Source organism: Oryctolagus cuniculus, chromosome X (assembly GCF_051225735.1).
Source record: "Oryctolagus cuniculus isolate XC-2025 breed Fujian yellow rabbit chromosome X, ASM5122573v1, whole genome shotgun sequence".
Classification (NCBI taxonomy): Eukaryota; Metazoa; Chordata; class Mammalia; order Lagomorpha; family Leporidae; genus Oryctolagus; species Oryctolagus cuniculus.
This window is the reverse complement of record NC_142888.1, coordinates 97,616,578-97,637,600: the sequence shown is the minus strand read 5'-3', so window position 1 is coordinate 97,637,600 and position 21,023 is coordinate 97,616,578. Positions and strand designations below refer to the sequence as shown.

At 43.6% G+C, this 21,023-nt stretch overlaps 1 protein-coding gene across 13 annotated transcripts in view; it reads left to right on the top strand.

Annotated features, from left to right (window-relative positions):
- Nucleotides 1-21,023, top strand: part of TMEM255A (transmembrane protein 255A) — a 67,962-nt gene that overhangs the window by 592 nt on the left and 46,347 nt on the right. For 8 of the 13 annotated variants that reach the window (XM_089324577.1, XM_089324569.1, XM_089324568.1 and 5 more), the window contains exons 2-3: nt 6,288-6,430; nt 20,603-20,665. In XM_089324577.1, coding sequence (XP_089180703.1) covers nt 6,288-6,430; nt 20,603-20,665 — 206 coding nt within the window. Of the gene's footprint in view, nt 1-240; nt 381-6,287; nt 6,431-20,602; nt 20,666-21,023 lie in introns of those variants that run through there. The other 5 variants (XM_089324572.1, XM_089324570.1, XM_089324573.1 and 2 more) reach the window with 3 other exon arrangements.

Below are 21,023 nucleotides of genomic sequence, written 5' to 3'. Positions count from 1 at the left end.
TCAAAACGCTTTGCTGCAACCTGCGCCTTTGCTTTTCATTCGACTGTCCCTCTTTGCAAAAGTCCTCCTCACTTCTGAGAGCTCTAACTAAGGAGAATTAGTGAAAGGAGGGTCCTAGCCCCCTCCCAACTCTCTTGAAGCTGCCCAGAAATTTCTAGCTGTTGTGTGTGTGTGTGTGGGGGGGGGTGACTTGCACCTCTGTGATGGGGGGGGGGTGTTGCGCAACCCTGGGGGATGGGCGGGGGTAGAGGGAGAAAGGAAGGGGTTGGCAGAAGGGGAATTCCTGAGGAACCACTCAAGAGAGTCCAGCCCTGCCGGGTGCAGCGGCAGAATCAACATTCCTTGAATTTGATTCCAATTCTGCTCCCAACGCAAGGAATGTGCGTGAGTGTGAAAAGGGGCGGTGGGTAGGGCGGGGGCGGACTGGGGACGAGTGAGAGCGGGAGAAAGATCCAGTGCAAGCGAGCCCGTGCGTCTTCTGAAGTCCCGCTTTTCCTCCTCGCGCGGAATTAAGGGGGAGGGGCACCTACCAACACCTTTCCTTCTGGCAACTGGGGGACAGCTACCTTAGAGCACCAATTTGGTTGCCTCTCGAAGCTGCTTTTTAGTAGTTACAAAACAGAAAAGAAATCCAGCCCCCCTCAGCTGTTGGGCACGTTCCCAACCCGTATGATTTCACTGGGTGGAGAAATTAATTTGGAGCCCTGGAGAGGGGGAGGGAATTGTCAAACGATGATCCCACCTAATCTTAAAATTCGCCTCGGATACATTTCAACCAAATCGAATTCTCTCTTTCCAACATAATTAGCATTCTGCCAAATCCCTCCGGCCCCAGTGTCTGCCATACAATCTGCTCAGGTCTTCTCCCTGGAATTTGCGGGAACATCAGCGGGGAGGGGGCGGAGAGAAGATTGAAGCTCCTTTATGAGTTTGTTACTGCTTGCAAAAGACTCAGTCTCAACAAAATTCGTTTACTGGAGAGGTCTCAGAAAATGTTGTCTCCTGGAGAATGGCAAGACTCGTATTTACAATGGCTTTCCATATTCAGTATAAGATTTTGCTTTTTTTTTTCTTTTTTAAGGACAGGGTATAAATGAGGTCAAGAAATCCAGTCCGAATCTAGATCCCAGAAGTACCAGGTTCCTCCTTACCACTACCACCTCTCTCTCTCTCACACACACACACCACACCATACTCGCACGTGCACACACACACACACACACACGCACCCACACAGAATGCACTCCTTACCTTGGTCGGCTATGGCTCCAACGCTGTTGTTGGCTCCCTGATGCCAAGTTGTTGCTTGCAACTGAGGGACTGGGTGGAAGAGTGCAAGGGTTCCGCAGTGCCCACTACTGCTGTGGCTACAACCACTTGCCCACTTGCAAACCAAGTGTCCTGGCCCTGGAGCTACCTGCCTCCAGACAGTGGGCAGTTTGGTGACTCAGGGTTGCTGGTCTGGATGCTACTGTGGAATGGGGGACAAGATGAAAAAAAGTTTTTTATTGGGCGCTTAGTGACTTTCAGCCAATATTGCATTTCTCAAAAGGTCTGTGCACAATAAGCTGAGTGGTCTTTGCCCAGTCCAATCTTGACACTGAAGGACAGGAATCATAGACCCATATTGACGTGGAACTAATGCTATGCATTCTGCTTTTTCAAGTCTGCAGATGGTTGGCACCAATAAATTCCTGAGTCCAGTGGTAACCCTGGGTTTTTGCAGTTTGAATAGGGGAGTCTCCCCGGAGTTCCCTGGCATGGGTCCCGCACAACACAGGCCTGAATCAGCGTCTAGGCTATTTAGGAGCTACTCCCACTTAATACAGCTCTGGCAACGCCTCCCTTGCGTGGTGGGAGGAAGAGAATGGGTGGGTGGGTAGGTTAGTGTTTCAGCTTCCAAGGGCGGAATTTCTGCGGGGATTCCCTTTACTGTCAAGCCACAACTGCAGCCAAGACAGTAAAAGTGTGACACGCAGACACACACTGCACTAGGTACCTGCTTGCTGGCTGTCTGGGGATGAGCTGTTAGTCCAAGACTCAGAGCAAAGCAGGCACTTGGGCAATTAGGAAGATGGTAATTCGACTCCACTGCCCCTCCATCCTCTCCCAACAACCCCCCTCTCCTTTTTGGCAACACCGCCCCCAGGCGCTAAGGCACCTATACTACAGTAGGAAATTCATTACTCCCCAACACAATAACACATTTATAATTCTCCCAAGGCCTTGGATGTTTCTACTCAAGAATTAAGTAAAGGGGAGAGGGTGTTGATTTCAGCACCCTTAAGGAGATGTGTGGGAGATTGGCAGGACCTTGAGACCCTTGTGTAGGCAGCCACCTGTTTCCATGATGCTCAAGGCTGGGGTTTCCTGGGACCCACTCTAGGTGGCAAAGCTGATTCAGGTAAGCAAATCTTGGTGTTTTTTTTTTTTTTTTTTTTTTTTTTTTAAATCAACCCTGAGAATTAGCTAGTCATCAACACAGGGTACTGGGAAGGATACTTGGCCCCCATCTGCTGTACTCCAAAAAGGTTACACACTCTACTTATTCTCTTGGAAGGGAATAATCAAGAATATGTACAAGGTAAAACACAAGTGATAACATCCTGCTTTCTAGCGAATCTCACAGTGGTTTCTGTCAGATACGTAATGCTGGAACTGGTGGACATCATCTGGGTTGTGAACTAGAACTAGTTACAAGTGTAATTGTAGCCATTGTAATCAATATGCTTATTGAGTAAGGTATCTATGAATTTAGAGACATAAAAGAATAGTTGATTAGAATAGAGTAAGCTTGATCAAGAAACACTTCTTGGAAGAGGTGAGTTTTGAGCAGGTTTCAAAGGAAGGGAAGGACTTAGAGTCAAAGACCACAGTGCAGGTGGGGGCTCTGATCAGGCAAGGAAACCAGGAGGAGACAGCTGGTTGTATTTGGAAGGGTAGAGGCAGCAAATAATTGGGTGCGTCTGAAACTGAGCATCCTGGTCGTCACCGATCTGGGATGGAGGTGGGGCACTGCAGAGGAGGAGGGCTGCAGCAGTTCTGCAGGGAGCTACTAGGGGGTGGGGTGGGCAGCCAATGCCAATGATGATATTTCAGACTCACTGCTGTTGGCTGCAGAGGTTGTTGTTTAAACAGAAATGTGCTGGACACTAGATAGACAGGGTGGTGACAGATGTTGGGGTTGTGACACTAGTTGGCCAGAAGGCTTTCAGTTCTGGGGAGCACTCAGGTGTACCCTACTTTTTTTCAAAAAGCAATTTTAAGAGCATAGTCCATATTTATTCACATGATTCCTCCCACAAACTTTTTGATTACAAAGGAAAAAATTCCGAGATGTTGCCCCTTGTTTATTCAATAAGTACCAACTGCTTACTAGATATCAAATACCATGATAGAGACTGTTTTCAAGCACCTGCTGCTGCTTTTAAGTACTGTAGCATATAGTGTCTGAATTTTGCGTGTGTGTGTGTGTGTGTGTGTTAGTTTACTAAATAAAATTGGAATTAGATGTTCCTGTGAAGAACATCTAGGGAAAACCCCAAATTGTACCCTAATGAGTTCAGGACTCTTCTTCTCCTTTCTAAAAACAACCAACAAGAAAATGCCCTAAGCAGACATAATGAGAGGCCTTTTAGGAGCCTAGGCTACACTTTAGAGAACAGGTATGTCTTGCTCTAAGTAGATGTGAATTTTATTAAGTCAAGTTGACACTGGAGATAAACTGAGGTATTATTCTTCATTTTCAAAAAGTTTAACCCCAGAGGTTCCTTAAAATAGTCAACTTACCAGATACAACTAGAAATAATTTCATTTTACATAATGATGTATGTTCCTTATAGTGGAAAATAAGAGGTGTTGGGGAGGAGGAGTCATTTGAGGGGACAGATAATACATATCCAATCTAGGGTTAGGAGAGTTAGGATCTTTTTCCAAAGCAAATCTTGTCTAGAGGTAAGGCCATATGGGGCTGCAGGATCTTTAGCTTTCTCAACTGACTGAATTTTCAATTCAGGTTTCAAAGCAGAAGGGAAAGAAAAATAGATTTTCAAATGACACCATGTGGTTTGCTGAGTCACTTTTTTTTTTGACCTGGCTCCTGTGCATTTAAGAGTTAGAGTGATATTTTCAAAGAAGACCCAAGAGCTGTGAATAAGAGTAAAGGCCAGTTAGTTGGTTGGGAAGCAGCAAGTAGTGAAACAACCAATTTAGTATGATGGTACATACACACACATTACTCCAATTTAGTCTCTAAAGTTCCATGTTTTTCAGTGTAAGGTGCTGAGACATTCATGTATTGCAGATACCCTTGGTGTAGCCAGATGTTCTCTTGCTCTCTTTCGCCAATTTGGGGCTGGGGAGGTCTTCAAGATCCTGTATGTGACAAAAGAGAAGGAAGACAAAAATGGGGGGTGATTTTGAAAGTTTAGGTTACAGCCCCTTTGTGGAACAAACTGCAAGGTTCACTGAGAAGTTCTATCATCAAATATACCTAGGGATCCTAGTTAAGAGACTCATTCGAGTCCTCAGATCAAGAGGAGAAATAACTAACCTTCCCTTTCCCTGTGTCAGACAGTCCTGACCTCCAGGCTTAGATTATTGTATTTACCACCCATCAGCTTGCCATTTGCATCCCTAATAGCCTCTCACACAAAGTCTCCCCCTCCCCCACCATGTCATAGGTGTCTCTCGTGGCCCTGTTTCCTCATCGAAGCTGGGCTATGGTCTGTCTCACTGCAGAGGAGCCTCATTTCCCAACTTTCCACACCTCTTCTCCCAGGGTGAGCCTTGGCACATTAGTATGTGGGTGCCTATAAATGCCCAAAGCACTCCTACTTTTCCATGTAAAGTAGTCTTTGAATAGCACTGTATCAGAAATGACCCTGATGAGTCATGTCCCTCACTTTCGATATTGACATCAGGGGAGACTGCCAGCCCCTTCCAACTCCCTTGGAACCTTTGGCAGGGATCACAGTGGGGAATATAAGATGGATGGTGGAGCTGACACAGGGTGGCACTCATGGTGCTTTTCTTCCACCTGGGAGGGGATATCTTCAGGGGATTGCCAAGGCCAGCCACAGCCCCTCCCTCTCGTTACCATCAGGTATCCTGTATTGCAGTTGGTTTCCTCAGCTCCCTCCCTCTTCCTCCATCCCCTCTCCCCTCCCTCCCAACTGCTTGCTGAGGCTACAATGCAGCCTCCCTAAATGACAGGATCTTATGAACAGCCCCAAGAGGTTTCTTTAGGGCCATAAAGTCAAGGCACCTGGGTGGGCCATCCCATCCTAAGGTTCCCTACTGCTTCATCTTTCCCACCTTCCATATACCTCCACTAGAAAACTGTGCTCTTTTTAATGTTTCCTGTTCATTCTCTTGCCCCCCCCCCCACTCCTAGATGATAACTCTGCCCTAGCATTTCTTCTTGAGCACCTTTCCTCATGCCAAAGAAATGCCAGCTGAGTGTGGAGCGGTGCTCAATTCCTTTAAAAATTTTTAAATTGAAAAGTGAGCCTAGGTACCATTTTTATCTGATTTAATAGGCCCGTTTCTTTTTTTTTAAATTAGTTTGCACTATCATGTCTGATTAGTCCTAAGTGGGAAAATGGGTTCCATATCATTTATATTGATGTCATCCTCACATAAGCCTAATGTATATGTGATAATCCTTCTTATGTACCTCCCTTGAAACATATCTTTGTGGACTAATGGCCTCCAAACACTTATTTTATTACACACATTTGTTATGTGACAAATTTTGCCAACACAATTTTAAAGTTTATACATGAGATGGCAAATGTCAGAAATAAATGAAAAAAAAAAAACAATAACTGGCTTGGTTCTGCTATTTACACCGAAAATGAAGCTTCATATCTCTAGCTTATGAAAAAAAAATCTTAGTTGCATATTGGTTGTAAAATACTTTCATTTAATATCCTCATGTATACACTTTCCATTTATCATATGTTGTATAATTTGGTCTAAAAATGCTCTACTAAATGGGTATGACTATCTTTTATAGAATATGAAAACCACAAAAATTTGCTTTATGTAACTGATGAAATTTATTCTGTTGCTTATTTTCAAACTGGAAATCTATTTTTATTATAAAAGTGGCACCTGATGACTGCAGAAACTGAAGCTCCTTCTTTTTCCCATAATTCCTCTTCCCAGAGGTAACCCCAGGTACTAGTTGGAGTTGCAAAGGGAAACCTTCCTAATGGTATTTCTTTAAGTCATTCCCTTCCCTTGCTGAAATGAGCAATTTCAGTTTTTCTCTGTGTTTTCAGGAGCCTTCAATCGGAGGAAACGGAATTCCATCTATGTCACCGTGACTTTGCTTATTGTGTCCGTGTTAATTCTCACGGTGGGCCTTGCTGCAACCACCAGGACGCAGAATGTGACTGTTGGGGGTTATTACCCGGGAGTTATTGTAAGTATAGAAGGCATAGCTAGGCATCAGTAGCTTGGTGGCTACAGAAATTAGCGCTCTACTAGGACACTTTTCAATTCTGAGTTTCCAGTGTTTGCTCAGATTTCCTCCTTTCTGTCACTCTATATTTATCCATCTCACTGTTTAGGATTTCAATTTTTAGGTTTAGATGATATTACTAATTAGCAGTATTAATATGAAGCTAAGGTCCTCTCTTTCTCTCTGGGCATCTGCTTTGCTATCTATCATAGAAGTCACCTGATTTTAGCTGTGAGGACTCTGGTATCTTGACATGTCATGACCAATAAATAGTATTGGTCACTTAAAGTGATCTTGCAATACTAACAGGAAAAATTTGTAGAATATATACTCCTAAAATAAATATATTTATTTATAAATGATATACAAATTCTTAAAATTTACACAAAAGTGGAAATTCAAACGTTAGATTAAAATGAAATTAACAAGGACTGGCGTTGTGGCATAGCAGGTTAAGCCTCCACCTGCCATATCAGCTTCTCATATGGGCGCCATTTGGAGACCTAGCTACCCCACTTCGATCCTGGGAGAGCAGCATAAGCAGGCCCAAGTGCTTGGGCCCCTACACCCATATGGAAGACTCGGAAGAGGCTTCAGGCTCCTGGCTTTGGCTTGGCCCAGCTCTGGCCATTGTGGTCATTTGGGGAGTGAACCACTGGATGGAAGATCTCTCTCTCTCTCCCCCTCCTCTCTCTGTTTCTCCACCTTTGAAATAAATTTAAAAAAAGAAATAAAAAGAAATAAACAGTACATTTTACTATCTTCATATGAACACTAAAATGCAATAGGGTGATATTCAGTTAGTGTCAAGTTTGTCATGAAAGATAGTAGCTCTAAATCCCTATTTCAAATGGCCTACTAGATTATTGTGAATATTTTTGAGTGACTTCTTATCAGTTATGACTAAATCCTCTTTGAAATCATTGTTCTTAGTATTATTTATTTATTTGAAAGTCAGTTACAGAGAGGTGGAGAGACAGAGATCTTCCATCCATTGGTTCACTCCACAGATGGCCCCAAAGACCAGTGCTCAGCCAGGCCAAAGCTGGGAGCCAGGAGCTTCATCTGGGTCTCGCATGTGGGTAGTAGAGTCCCAAATATTTGGGCCATCTTCTGCTACTTTGGCGTTGTGGCATAGCAGGTTAAGCCTCCACCTGCCATATCAGCTTCTCATATGGGCGCCATTTGGAGACCTAGCTACCCCACTTCGATCCTGGGAGAGCAGCATAAGCAGGCCCAAGTGCTTGGGCCCCTACACCCATATGGCTATTATCAGGGAACTGGATTGGAAGTGGAGTATCCAGGACATGAACTAGTGCCCATATGGGATGGCAGCATCACAGGTGGCAGCTTTATCTGCTACACTACAACCCTGGTCCCAGGAATCATTGTTTTTTATTTTTTTTTGTGTGTGTTTTTTTAAAGATATATTTTATTTATTTGAAATACAGAATTACAGAGAGAGGTAGAGCCAGAGAGAGAGGGAGAGTGATCTTCCATTCAATGATTCACTCCCCAAATGACCACAATAGCCAGAGCTGAGCTGATCTGAAGCCAGGAGCCAGGAGCTTCTTCCAGGTCTCCCACGTGGGTGCAGGGGCCCAAGGACTAGGGCCTTCTTCCACTGCTTTCCCAGGCCATAGCAGAGAGCTGGATAAGAAGTGGAGCAGCTGGGACTCCAATCGGCGCCCATATTGGATGCCAGCACTGTAGGCTGGGGCTTTAACCTCTGCACCATAGCACTGGCCACCTTGGAATCATTGTTGTTGTTGTTGTTTTTAAGATTTATTCACTTGATGCCGGCGCCGAGGCTCACTAGGCTAATCCTCCACCTGCGGCGCCAGCACCCCGGGTTCTAGTCCGGGTCGGGGTGCCGGATTCTGTCCCGGTTGCTCCTCTTCCAGTGTGGTGCGCACCGCAGAGCAGCGCACTGGCAGAGCAGCCATTGGGGAGTGAACCAACAGAAAAAGGAAGACCTTTCTCTCTGTCTCTCTCTCTCACTGTCTACTCTGCCTGTCAAAAAAAAAAAAAGATTTATTCACTTGAAAGTCAGAGTTACATAGAGAGAGAGGAGATGGAGAGAGAGAGAGGAGATGGAGAGAGAGAGAGAGAGAGAGAGAGAGAGAGAGGTCTTCCATCTGATGGTTCACTCCCCAATTGGCCGCAATGATTGGAGTTGCGCCAATCCAAAGCCAGGAGCCAGGAGCCAGGAGCCAGGAGCCAGGAGCCAGGAGCTTCTTCTGGGTCTCCCACGCAGGTGCAGGGGCCCAAGGACTTGGGCCATCCTCTACTGCTTTCCCAGGCCATAGCGGAGAGCTGGATCAGAAGTGGAGCAGCCAGGCGCTTCAGGCCAGGGCGTTAACCTGCTGCGCCATAGCGCCAGCCCTGGAATCATTGTTTTTAGTTTTTTTTTTTTTTTAAAGATTTATTTGTTATTTACTTGAAAGTCAGAGTTACACAGAGAGAGAAGGAGAGGCACAGAGAGAGAGAGAGACAGAGAGAGAGAGAGAGAGAGGTCTTCCATCCGTTGGTTCACTCCCCAGATGGTCGCAACTGCCGGAGCTGCACCACTCCAAAGCCAGGAGCCAGGAGATTCTTCCAGGTCCCCCACGTGGGTGCAGGGGCCCAAGGACTTGAGTCATCTTCCACTGCTTTCCTAGGCCGTAGTAGAGAGCTGGATCAGAAGTGGAGCAGCTGAGTCTCCAACCGGTGCCCATATGGGATGCTGGCACCACAGGCAGCGGCTTTACCCGCTACGCCACAGCGCTGGCCCTGGAATCTTTGTTTTTTAATGTCAGTGTCACAGCCACAATGTTGCTGACACAAAACTGACCCTGGGAGTTCTAGTGTCAACACTGCCATTTTTTTCTTTAAAAAAAGATCTATTTATTTAAAAAATTTGTTTATTTTGAAAGGCTGAGTTACAGAGAGAAAGGGAGACATACATGGAGAGAAAGAGAAATCTTCCATGCACTGGTTCACTTCCCAAATGGCCACAAAGGCCAGGACTGTGCCAGGCTGAAGCCAGGAGCCAGGAGCCCCGTCTGGGCCTCCCATGTGGGTGAAAAGGGCCCAAGTACCTGGTCAATCTTTAACTACCTTTCTTAGAGCATTATTAGGAAGGTGGATATGAAGCAGAGGATCCAGGATTTAAACTCACACTGCAGTATGAGATGCCAGCATTGCAAGAGTGGTCCAACTTACTGCATCGCAATGCCAGGCCCCTCTGCTTGTTTTCTTGTTGCTCACTTGCACTCACATTATTCAAGTTCAGACTGTGGTTTCTCAACAAGAATATTTCCAAACCTCTTATCCATTTTGTTGGGACAAACTAGATATTACAAATTGGGCATACATAAAATACCTCACCATCAACCCTTTGCTGCTTGGAGTGTGCCCTCTTCCCACAGAATAGCTCCCTCCCAGTCATCTGAGAGTCCCGCGACTGAGTGCACCACTGACAGTCTCTTTATTGAACATTAGTAACACCGAATTTCTTATTATACTCTATAAATAATAAATAAGAACCATAATTTATTTCTATATTACAGTGGATTGTTTTACCCACTCCTACGGAGTATGCAATACATCTTGGAGAACACGGAACATGTTGCATAAAAAATCTTGTTTGGGTCTGTGGCCACTTCTGTTGAACCTAGAGGTTAGGTCATTTTTTTTTTTTAAGAGAGAGGGAGGGAAGGAGAGGGAGAGGGAAGAGAGGGGGAGAGAAGAGAGAGAGAGAGAGAGAGAGAGAGAGAGAGAGAGAGAAACATCTTCTATCCACTGGTTCACTCTGTAAACGGCCGCATCAGCCAGAGTTGGGCCAAGCCAAAGCCAGGAGCTTCTTCCAGGTCTCCCACGTGGACGCAGGGGCACAAGCACTTGGGTCATCTTCTGATGCTTTCCCAGGTGCATTAGCAGGGAGTTAGATCAAAAGTGGAGCAGCTGGGACAAGAATCAGCACTCATATTGGATGGTGGCATTTTGGCCATTGTTTAACCTGTGCCACAATGCCAGCTCCTGGGTCATATTTTTAATATCAGTTAAATGGCTCCCCAGTTGTAAGTGCTAGAGAGCAGGAAAAATGTTTATCATGGTTTATTGTTTTTATCTTTTAGCACAGTGAAGAGGTCACATGTGCTTTTGGTTGTTCTGTTTCATCTCTCTCTCTCTCTCTCTCTCTCTCTCAGAGGTGGAGAAGTGGAGGTTGGAGAAAGAAGAAAAGGAAGGGGAAGGGGTTAAAGATGATGCCTTTGACAAACCAGTGCTGGGAGTGACCAAGCCTGGTGCCTGTTGCCTAGATCACCAGTTCCATTCCACAATTGGCCTCCTCCATAGTATTTGCAAAACTGAGGCCTGACTTGGGCTATGCCTCCCTGGAGCTGAAGGCTGCTGGGGGAAGTTCCTTTATAGCCCTTGAGCAGACAGGGCTCTCCCCAGCTTACAGCAGGCGTCCCACAGACACTGTTTGGTGCTTGGTGCCCTCTGTTAAACATGTGTTGTGAGAAGTCATCCAGTCCACTTCCTGTGGTGAGGTGAGAAAAGCGGTAGTCAGCAGAATTGGGTTTTATTTTTAAACACAAGCAAGAGAGGTGGGAGGGAAGGAGGGGGTAAGAAAGCATTTTGGTGGCTTGGAAAAGCAATTTATAGGGTCTGTGTGACTTTGTGTGCTTCAGATACTGCATTAGTAAAATATTTTTGACTGATGAGCAAATGCCAGAGCCAAGATTGAGTCCCTGTGGGTGAGGGGAGGGTGTTTTCCATATCAGTTAATAATACGAACTTCTATTTATGAAAAGTGGCTATGAACTTTCTCTGTGGATTATCTGACCATGGGTGGCTAGGTTGGAATACATTAACAGAGGAGGGTGTATGATTATTTTTCAAGTACCTGACTTTCAGCTAGCACTGGAAGTTGAAGCAATGGGGGTGTGTGTCTGTGTACTTGTGTGTTACTGAAAGCTAATACAGAGAGCCATTTCTAATGGACAGTGTGTCCCATAGTTTAACCTTCAAATCTATGCTCTCAAAATTCTTACAGATGGTTTCTTTAAAGTGGGTTTTAATCATAGAAAGTAAAGAGGGGAAAGACAGCAATTGGAAAGCAGAAAGATCCATTTGAGTTTATAGATCAGCTGATGTTGTAACAAATACAGTTATCACTGAAGCCTCTGAAACAGTAAACACCTGAGAATTCAGACTTGTATGGTAAAGGGGTACTTTCATTAATTGAATAGTTTATTAGGGAGTTACTATATAAACTCCAAGCCACTGGTTTCTTCACCCTGGTGTGAATTAAGAATCACCTGGGGAACCTGTGAAAAATTCATATCTCTATTTCCAGAGATTCTGATTCAGGAGGTCCAGTGGGTCCCAGGAATCTGAATTCTCTTCTCATGAGCTAACCTTGATTTAAAAAGTAATACACATTGAATCTATATTTTATTTACTTTAATGATTTATTTTATTTATTTAAAAGGAAGAGTGACAAAGGGAGAAGAAGAGAGAGAGGCAGAGAAACAGAGAGATCTTTCATCTACTGGTTCACTCCCCAAATGGCTGAAATAGCTAAGGATGGTCCAGGCCAAAGCCAGAGGTCAGGAACTCCATTTGGGTCTCCCATGTGAATAGCAGAGGCCCAAGTACTTGAGTCATCTTTTGTTGCTTTCACAAGGCACGTTAACAGGGATCTGGATTGGAAGTGGAGCAGCTGGAGGCTGGAGGTAGCACTCAGATATAGGATGCTTGTGTAGCCACCATGTAGGCCCTGAATCTACATTTTAATAAGCACCAAGAGGGGAGCCTAATTCAGTTGGGCCAGAAACAACCTGGAGAATGAAAACAAAAAAATTTGCTTAGCCATAAAACCAAAAAGAGCATACTGTGGCATTTTAAGATTCTGTACCTTCAGATTGGTCACTTTGAGTACAAATTACCACTGTAAGGAATAGTGAAAAAAATTTATGTTATTGAGAACTCTGTTAGTTTGGACTTTGGTTTAAATGTTTTAGCAACTTATGCTAATTTGCATTTTTTTCAAAACAGATAAATTACAGAGAAGTTATTAGATAAAAAGTCTTATAATTTATTTAAATATTGATATTTTGATTAAGTAACATTGCAAAACTCTAAGTCATGTAAAACTTCTCAGGGGCATGTTTAATTTGTTTAATGATATGCCCAGGTACTATAAAATGCCTTATTATAGCATGTTAGCTACTCCCTGTCTAGAATGTAATGTCATTGTTCTAAGAGACATACAAACATGTGTATCTTTAAAGATGTGCTAATTTGTATAGGCTTAACTGTAAAGTTTAAAAAAAGTAACACTTACCAAAACAAACTGGCTTAAGATTTTTACTTTTAGGGCAGGCATTTGATCTAGCAGTTAAGACATTGGTTAAGATGCTTGTGTCCCATATAGGAGTACCTGGGTTCAATTTCCAGCTCTAGCTCCCAGTTTCTGCTAATGCAGACACTTGATGGAGCAGTAATGGCTCAAATAGTTGAGTTCCTGCCACCCATGTGGGAGACCTGGATTAAGTTCTTTGCTCTTGGCTTCAGTCTTGGCCCAGCTATCCATTGTGGCATTTGGGGAGTAAACCAGCAAGAGGGAGCTCTGTGTATCTCTCTCTCTTTAAGCCTATCAAATTAAGAATAAAACTCATATTTTAACTCTACTGTAATATTCAAGACATATTTCACTCCAGAAGAGTTCTGATGAGCTTTCAATTCTGAAAGCCTAAAGTCCCAAGAGCCTTGGTTGTTGCATGAATCTGAAAAAGGCAGGTGGGAGAGGTTGCTCCTTCTCTCTAGACTTCCATTTACATTTTTAGATCTAGGAGGACAAGGACGCCAAATGTGTTTCCCAAGCAACCTACAAGAGAGAGTTGGCCCACCTGATCAGTGAGGAAAACCTTTCATTCCCCTACCCTTTCTTTGGCTGCTGTACTGTTATGGCCCATACTAGCCTGGGTTTTCTTTTGGGAAAGTAACAAAAGTTTCTACTCCATATCTTGTGTGTGTGTGTGCATATGTGTGTGAATTGAAAATCCTATCAGAGTTACAGTGGAATCTTAGGAGAAAAGAGCAACAGAGATCATTTAAAACAGGCAATAGACCAGAAACTTTCTCTAGGGCAGTGTGGGTTCAACTTCAGACGTAAAGAGTCCTTGCATAAGTTCAAAAGAGTTTTGATTACCTTAAATGTTCAGGAAATATAAGGTACTCTGGATAGTGGGAGTTTTTTTTTTTCTTTTGGTTTATTGTAAATTAGAAAATTTTCTACTTGTAGTTGAATAGATTTTTTTTTGACAGGCAGAGTTAGACAGTGAGAGAGAGAGACAGAGAGAAAGGTCTTCCTTTTTCCGTTGGTTCACCCCCCAAGTGGCTGCTACGGCTGGTGTGTTGTGGCTGGTGTGCTGCACTGATCCGAAGCCAGGAGCCAGGTGCTTCCTCCTGGTCTCCCATGCGGGTGCAGGGCCCAAGGACTTGGGCCATCCTCCACTGCACTCCCAGGCCACAGCAGAGAGCTGGACTGGAAGAGGAGCAACCGGGACAGAATCTGGCACCCCAACTGGGACTAGAACCCAGGGTGCCAGCGCCGCAGGCGGAGGATTAGCCGGCCAGTTGAATAGATTTTTAAAGTCTGAGTTTATTCTAAAATATAATTTCTTATTGCATTTAGAGTTACTATAGATAATGTAAGAAACTACAAGATAGAATTTTTAAACTTAATTAATTTATTTGAAAGGCAGAATTTCAGAATGAGGGGGAGAGAGAGAGAGAGAGAGAGAGAGAGAGAATCTCCTCAATCCACTGGTTAACTTCACAAATGGCCACAATGACTGGGGCTGGGTCAGTCCAAAGCCAGGAGCCAGGAACTCCATCTGGGTCTCCCATGTGAGTGCAGGTGCCCAAGCACATGGGTCATCTTCCATTACTTTCCCAGGCACATTATCAGGGAGCTGGATCAGAAGTGGAGCAACTGGGATTTGAACTGGCACCCATATGGGACTCTGGCATTTCAGCCGGAGGCTTAACCTTCTGTGCCACCATGCCAGTCCTAGAAGATAGAATTTTTGATGTTTTCACTGTGAAGAAACGTTAAGTGTTTGATGAGATACATATATTTACCTTGGTTGGATATTACATATGCATTATAGATGCATCAAAGCATCATATTTAACCTCATAATTATATACAATTCTAACAAAAAACCTGTAAATTCCTAAGTAAATACATTTTTAAGATAAGACTTGAATCTTGATTTTCTAGATAAGACTTTTTAAAAAAGATTTATGTACTTATTTGAAAGGCAGAGTGATAGAGGAAGAGGTGAAAGAGAGAGATCTTCCACTCACTGATTCATTCCTCAAATGGCTGCAATAGCTGAGACTGGTCCAGGCCAAAAACAGGAACCTGGAAATCCATCTGTGTCTCTCATATGGGTGGCAGGGATCCAAGTACCTAGGCCATCCTCTGCTGCCTTCCCAGGCATATTAGCATGGAGCTGCATCAGAATTAGAGCAGCTGAGACTTGAACCGGTGCTCTTGGATAAGACTTGTATAATGCTACAAGGTTCTAGCCTTCATTGACTCCCTGTCACCTCCCTAGCATGCTAGTCAATCTCTCCACAGATGCCTTTGGCTTGGTCTCCATTATTTCTCTTTTGCAAAAATTGTCAGTTCATAGTCCCCTAAGCATGACTTGAGCTTCTCTGCCTTGGTGCTATTATTTACATTGTCCCCGAATACCTGGAATGTCTTCCTTGCCTTCTATATCTAACTGTTCCGTCTTGTCTTAACTTACATACATTGCAGCAGGAACATGTCTCAGCTACTGAGTACACAGTGGTATCTAACATCTTTGACGTCACTATTGTAGATTCCTATAGTTCCTAGAAAATACTCATATCTTGCTTCATGGCATCTGTGGGTTATATTCTTATTTAGTTTTGTTTATATAGATTTCTTATCTGAACCCCTGTACTGGATGTGATTCAAAATTTAGACTTTTCTGTGTTTTAGAAAAATTATTCAGTACATATACCATATGTTAGCTAATACTACAATGGAGTCTTGAGAAGCACTCCATAATCAAGCACCTTTATATTTTCCATAATAAAATGTGAATTTTTACACTGAGATAAAGATTATAAAATAACCTCACATCGGTTTTCCCACCAAGTTAGTTGTCAAAAGAAAAAAATTTCTTTTAAGAACTTTGTGGATTTCAGGATTATGGAATGTGATTGTGGACTGGTTTACCTAATTATTGTATGAGTTCATTGATCTTGAATCTCATTGATTTTGGTGTCATACCTCCCCCTACCTCATGGCCTCCAAATTACAGTTCAAATGTGGTACAGAGTATTGGACAGAGTAGATGTCCAATTAATATTTGCTAAATGACTAATTCTTCTGTGCCTCATCCCTGGATGTCTGGAATGGAAATAGGAATCAATGACTGAGTTCAGCCTCCAAAACAGCACTTGAGTTAACTTTGATTTCTAATGGTTTGTCTTTTTTCTTCCACAAGTGGAGGGCAGCCAAGACAAAGCAAACTGGTTATTTGTTAGATAATGGCACACCAAAATGGAGGTCCAAAGGTCTGAATATCGCATGATTCCACGAAGCTCTTGATGGGGAACCACAGAGTTTACCTTTCTGGAGAGAGCAATGGGAGACCACAAAGCTTACTTTTCTGAGGAGAGTAAACAGTTGATTAGAAGCAACGTCCCATTTCTGGGTTTCAGATGGGTTTTCCTTCTTTTACGCCTGCAGTTCTTCCTTAAATAGGCCTTCTCACCCTGAAGAGAACTGCTTGCCTAAAGGGTAACAATGAAGCCCTTGTTACTTTAAGTTCACCACTATACTAACACTGGCCACAAAAGCATCAAGGTGGGGCTGACGCTGTGGCATAGAGCAGCCACCTCCTGTGACACTGGCATCCCATATGGGCACTGGTTTGGGTCCTGGATGCTCCACTCCTGATCCAGCTTCTTGCTAATGTGCCTGAGAAAGCAGCAGAGGATGGCCCAAGTACTTGGGCCCCTGCAAGCACGTGAGATACCCAGAGGAAACTCCTGGGTCTTGGCTCCTGGCTTCTGTCTGGCCCAGATCCAGCCTTTGTGGCATTGGAGGAGTGAACCAACAAATGGAAGATCTCTCTCTCTCTCTGTATCTCCCTCTCTCTCTCTCTCTCTGTAATTTTCCCTTTCAAACAAATAAATAAACCTTAGAAAATAAACCAGCCTTCAGATCGGCGCAGCGCCGGCCGTTGCAGCCATTTGGGGGAGTGAACCAATGGAAGGAAGACCTTTCTCTGTGTCTCTGTCTCTCACTGTCTAACTCTGCCTGTCAAATAAAAAAAAGAATTAAAAAAAATAAATCAGCAAGGTGTGGCTGAAAGAACACCAGCTGTCAGTTAGTGGTGCCAAGGGCTGGTCTTGGCCCTACCATGAACTTGCAGTAAGAGAAGACAAATTCTTTTTTTTCTAAAGGTTGGTTCACCCCCTAAATGGCCACTATGGCCAGCACGCTGTGCCGATCCGAAGCCAGGAGCCAGGTGCCTCCTCCTGGTCTCCCATACGGGTGCAGGGCCCAAGCACTTGGGCCATGCTCCACTGCCCCCCCGGGCCACAGCAGAGAGCTGGACTGGAAGAGGATCAACTGGGACAGAATTCAGTGCCCCAACCGGGACTAGAACCCAGTGTGCCGGCGCCGCAGGTGGAGGATTAGCCCAGTGAGCCACAGCGCCAGCCAAGAAGACAAATTCTTACAATCCTCTAGGCCACTATTTTTCTGTCAAATGGGAGTGATATTAGCTCCACCAAATTCCATAGCATTCCCATGATCCAAATGGATGGGGAGTACTTCTTTAACTTAAAAATGCTTTTCAAATGCCTTATTGACATGCGTGAGTTCATCAGTGTGTCATCCAGGTGAGTGAATTCTCATGATTCAAATAGATATCCATCCTTTGAGATCATATAAAAATGTCTCCCTCTATATGAAATCATAGAGCTAAAATTTATTTGGCAGCCTATCTTTTGCAAATCATGCAACATATTTTATCTCATTCAATACTTACAGCAGCTCTGTAGATTAGGTAATATTATGATTTCCATCTTACAGATTAGGGAATTCAAGCACAGAGTGGTTACAGAACTGGCTCAAGATCACAGTTTATGAGTAGCAGAGCCAGGGATATAACTCAGAATGAATTATTCTCTGCTGTAGCACTTTATTTTTACCTGACCTTTGGTCCTTAAAACACAGTTTCTCTCTCTCTCTCTCTTTCTCTCTCTCTCTCTCTCTCTCTCTCATTAAACTGTGAGCTTTTAGAGGACAAGGATAATGTCTCATCATTTGACATAAAGGTATTCAGTGAATATTAGACAACTGAATAGATTGGTGTGTAATAGAATGGAATCAAAGGTAAGGGAAAGAGGGGAGGGACTGGGTGAAGTAACTGGTTGGTCTGGGTTTCCAGTTCTGGAGTGCCTTGTCTTTCCAGTCAGTTCTACAAGACTTTAGCCCATGTCTTCTGGTCACTGCCATCAGAGAGTTATTTGAGAACATCAGGAATAGCTAGTGCCTTTGTTTCCTGTGCAAGGGAAAATACTGCTGTTGGACTTAAGGAGGCATTCTGTGAATATCTGTGGATGCTGATGAACTGTATGGTAAAAGGATTTATTTTCCCTGTAAGAAGCTGCCCCTGAATTTCTCTCAGTCTCCACAAGTGGCCCAGCATGCCATAAACACAGACTATTCATGGAATTTCTTCTAAAAAACAAGAACTCCAAAACATTTTGGAGGGGGAGATAAGATAGAACAGGGAAACACTCTTATCATGAAATAGAATAATAATGATAAGCTTTCCCAGCTCAAATCAGGCTAGAGTGGCTCAGCAGTTAAATGTCTTTAAAAAATAGTAACAGCTGCTGACGCCACGGCTCAATAGGTTAATCCTTCGCCTGTGGCACCAGCACCCCGGGTTCTAGTCCAGGTCGGGGCACCGGATTCTGTCCTGGTTGCTCCTCTTCCAGTCCAGCTTTCTGCTGTGGCCCGGGAGCGCAGTGGAGGATGGCCCAGGTCCTTGAGCCCTGTATCCGCATGGGAGACCAGGAGAAGCACCTGGCTCCTGGCTTCGGAGCAGCGTGGTGAGCCGGCCACAGAGGCCATTGGGGGGTGAACCAACGGAAAAGGAAGACCTTTCTCTCTGTCTCTCTCTCACTGTCCACTCTGCCTGTCAAAAAATATAGTAACCACTAGAACAAAATAGTATTTACTGAGTCCTTACTGTGGGTCAGGCACTGAACAAAGTTCCTTGAAATCATTATCCTAGTTGTCACAAAAGCCATAAAAGATAACCACTACTATGCTTTCTATTTTATAGATAAGGAAACTGAAATTTAGAGAAGCATAGACATAAGTGGGAGAGCTGTGGTTGGAAGTTAAGGCTAGTGGGATAATCAGGTTTTTTGTTTGTTTACCTTAAATATGTTTATTTGAAATTCAGAGAGATAGAGAGACCCATAGAGAGACTGAGCTTTCCCATCTGCTGGTTCACTTTCCAACTGCCTGCAACAGATGGCATTGGGCCAGGCTGAAGGTGGGAGCTGGAAACTCAATCTAGGTCTTCAACCCGGGTGGCAGGGACCCAACTACTTGAGCCATTACCTGCTGTCTCTCAGGGTGAGCGTTGGCAGGAAGCTGAAATCAGTAGTGCAGCTGAAACTTGAATCCAGGCATTCCAGTATGGGATGCAGGGTCCCAAATGGGTGTCTTAACCACTATGCCAAATGCCCAATAATCAGGTTATAATCAGTATACTTTATGACAACACATTTTAATTATGTTTGAAGACAAGGTAGAAGAGATATATAGTTTAACTGCTGAGTGGGGATGTTCTTGGTAGATTCTTGGATGGCATGAGGTACACCTCCATGGGCTTCAGTTTCTATTTCCCACAGGGAGTTGCTGGCTGTGTGGAACTACAGAAGGAGTCCTTGGACATTTGAATTCATTCATTCTCTTCATTGTATTTCTTTCTTGGTGTTCTGAGACAACCACTCATCACTACTAAGCTCCTAAAGAGCTGTTGGGTCCATTGGATTTCCCAGCCTGGGTGTGAGTCTTGTATGCCTTGGACTGAAATAGACGCTCCTGTGAGCCCAAGTAAAGCTACAGATAGAAACCCAGACCATTAGTGAGGCTAAAGAGAAAGGTAACTACATCACTGAACTTGTGTTAAGATTTATTGTTCTGTTACTGCCACTATTCACTTCTTCCATTTTTGTCCTTAGCAGCAGCTATTACCTAGTGATCATTTTTAGCTGCAACTGTCATACTCAGCCTGCTAATGGCAGAACTGAGAGGGCAGTAGGATGTGCTACACTGAGCCATAATCCCAGCTACTTAGACAGGGAAATTGTTTTTCAGGGTTTCACACTGCCATTTCTGTTCACCCTTTAATGAATGCTTTCTGTCCATAAATGAAGCAGAGATGGAAGAAGAGGTGAATAAGTACTAACATAAATTGCAGTGGGTCAACCACAAATATAGGCTTTCAAATAATTTTCTTTTTCTTTTCCTTTTTTAATGTGGGTTAAGGTACTTACTGATTTCTAAAGTACTTCCTGAGTTTGATTAGTATGCGAGATGAATCAAAAGTTGCTATTGCAAACCTGTATTTTGTAATCCATGCATCAGAATGGAAGGCTATTCCCCAAAACAGGTAAAGATCAGAATATAATGTTTCTCATCATTGTAGTTCTCTTACTGACTCACCAGTCATATGCTAGGTAATGGATATTGAAATTGAGATAGGCAGACTCTGAAAAGTTATAGTTGACCTTTACTTTTAGTTTTTGGGCACATGAAGTTTTTCTTTTTTTTTTCTTTTTTTTTTTTTTTGAGGTGTGATTCATAGCCACAAGGTAAAATTGGCAAATGCTGAGAGAAAATACTTTTATTGTACATGCTGTATTCATATAAGTAGCAACTGCACATGGCTTTAGCATCTATACCTCAGTTGTTTACCACTATGCTGAATCAAATCCAGGAGGTGGTATGATTGTGTGGTCAAACTGTTTTCCCATATGCTATCTATGTGTTACTCTGCAGCTTGGCTTTGGGTCATTCCTTGGAATCATCGGATCAAACCTCGTTGAGAACAAACGGCAGATGGTAAGTTGTCATCCCTATAAAACCAGGTTCTTCATCTGAAAAAAACTCATTACTTATGTGGATAAGTAACACATTGCTTAAGTTTGCATGAATTTGGCAACAAAAAAACCTTGCTACTTTGCCTTTTCTCCTAAGTCTCTAGAGAAATTGTTTTACAGTGAGCATGTGGTGTGGGACTTGTTCATATTTTGCCTGATGCTCCCTCACTGGCATAGGTAGTTTCCTTAAGCTATGGGGATGGAGTGTTCTGGATTTTGTCCTTTGTGCCTCACTTCCAAAGGAGTTCTCCAGCCTATCTAGTCAGACTGCTGTCCTCACTTAGAATGCCTTTGTTTCTGTTATTTCTTTTCTTGTAGCC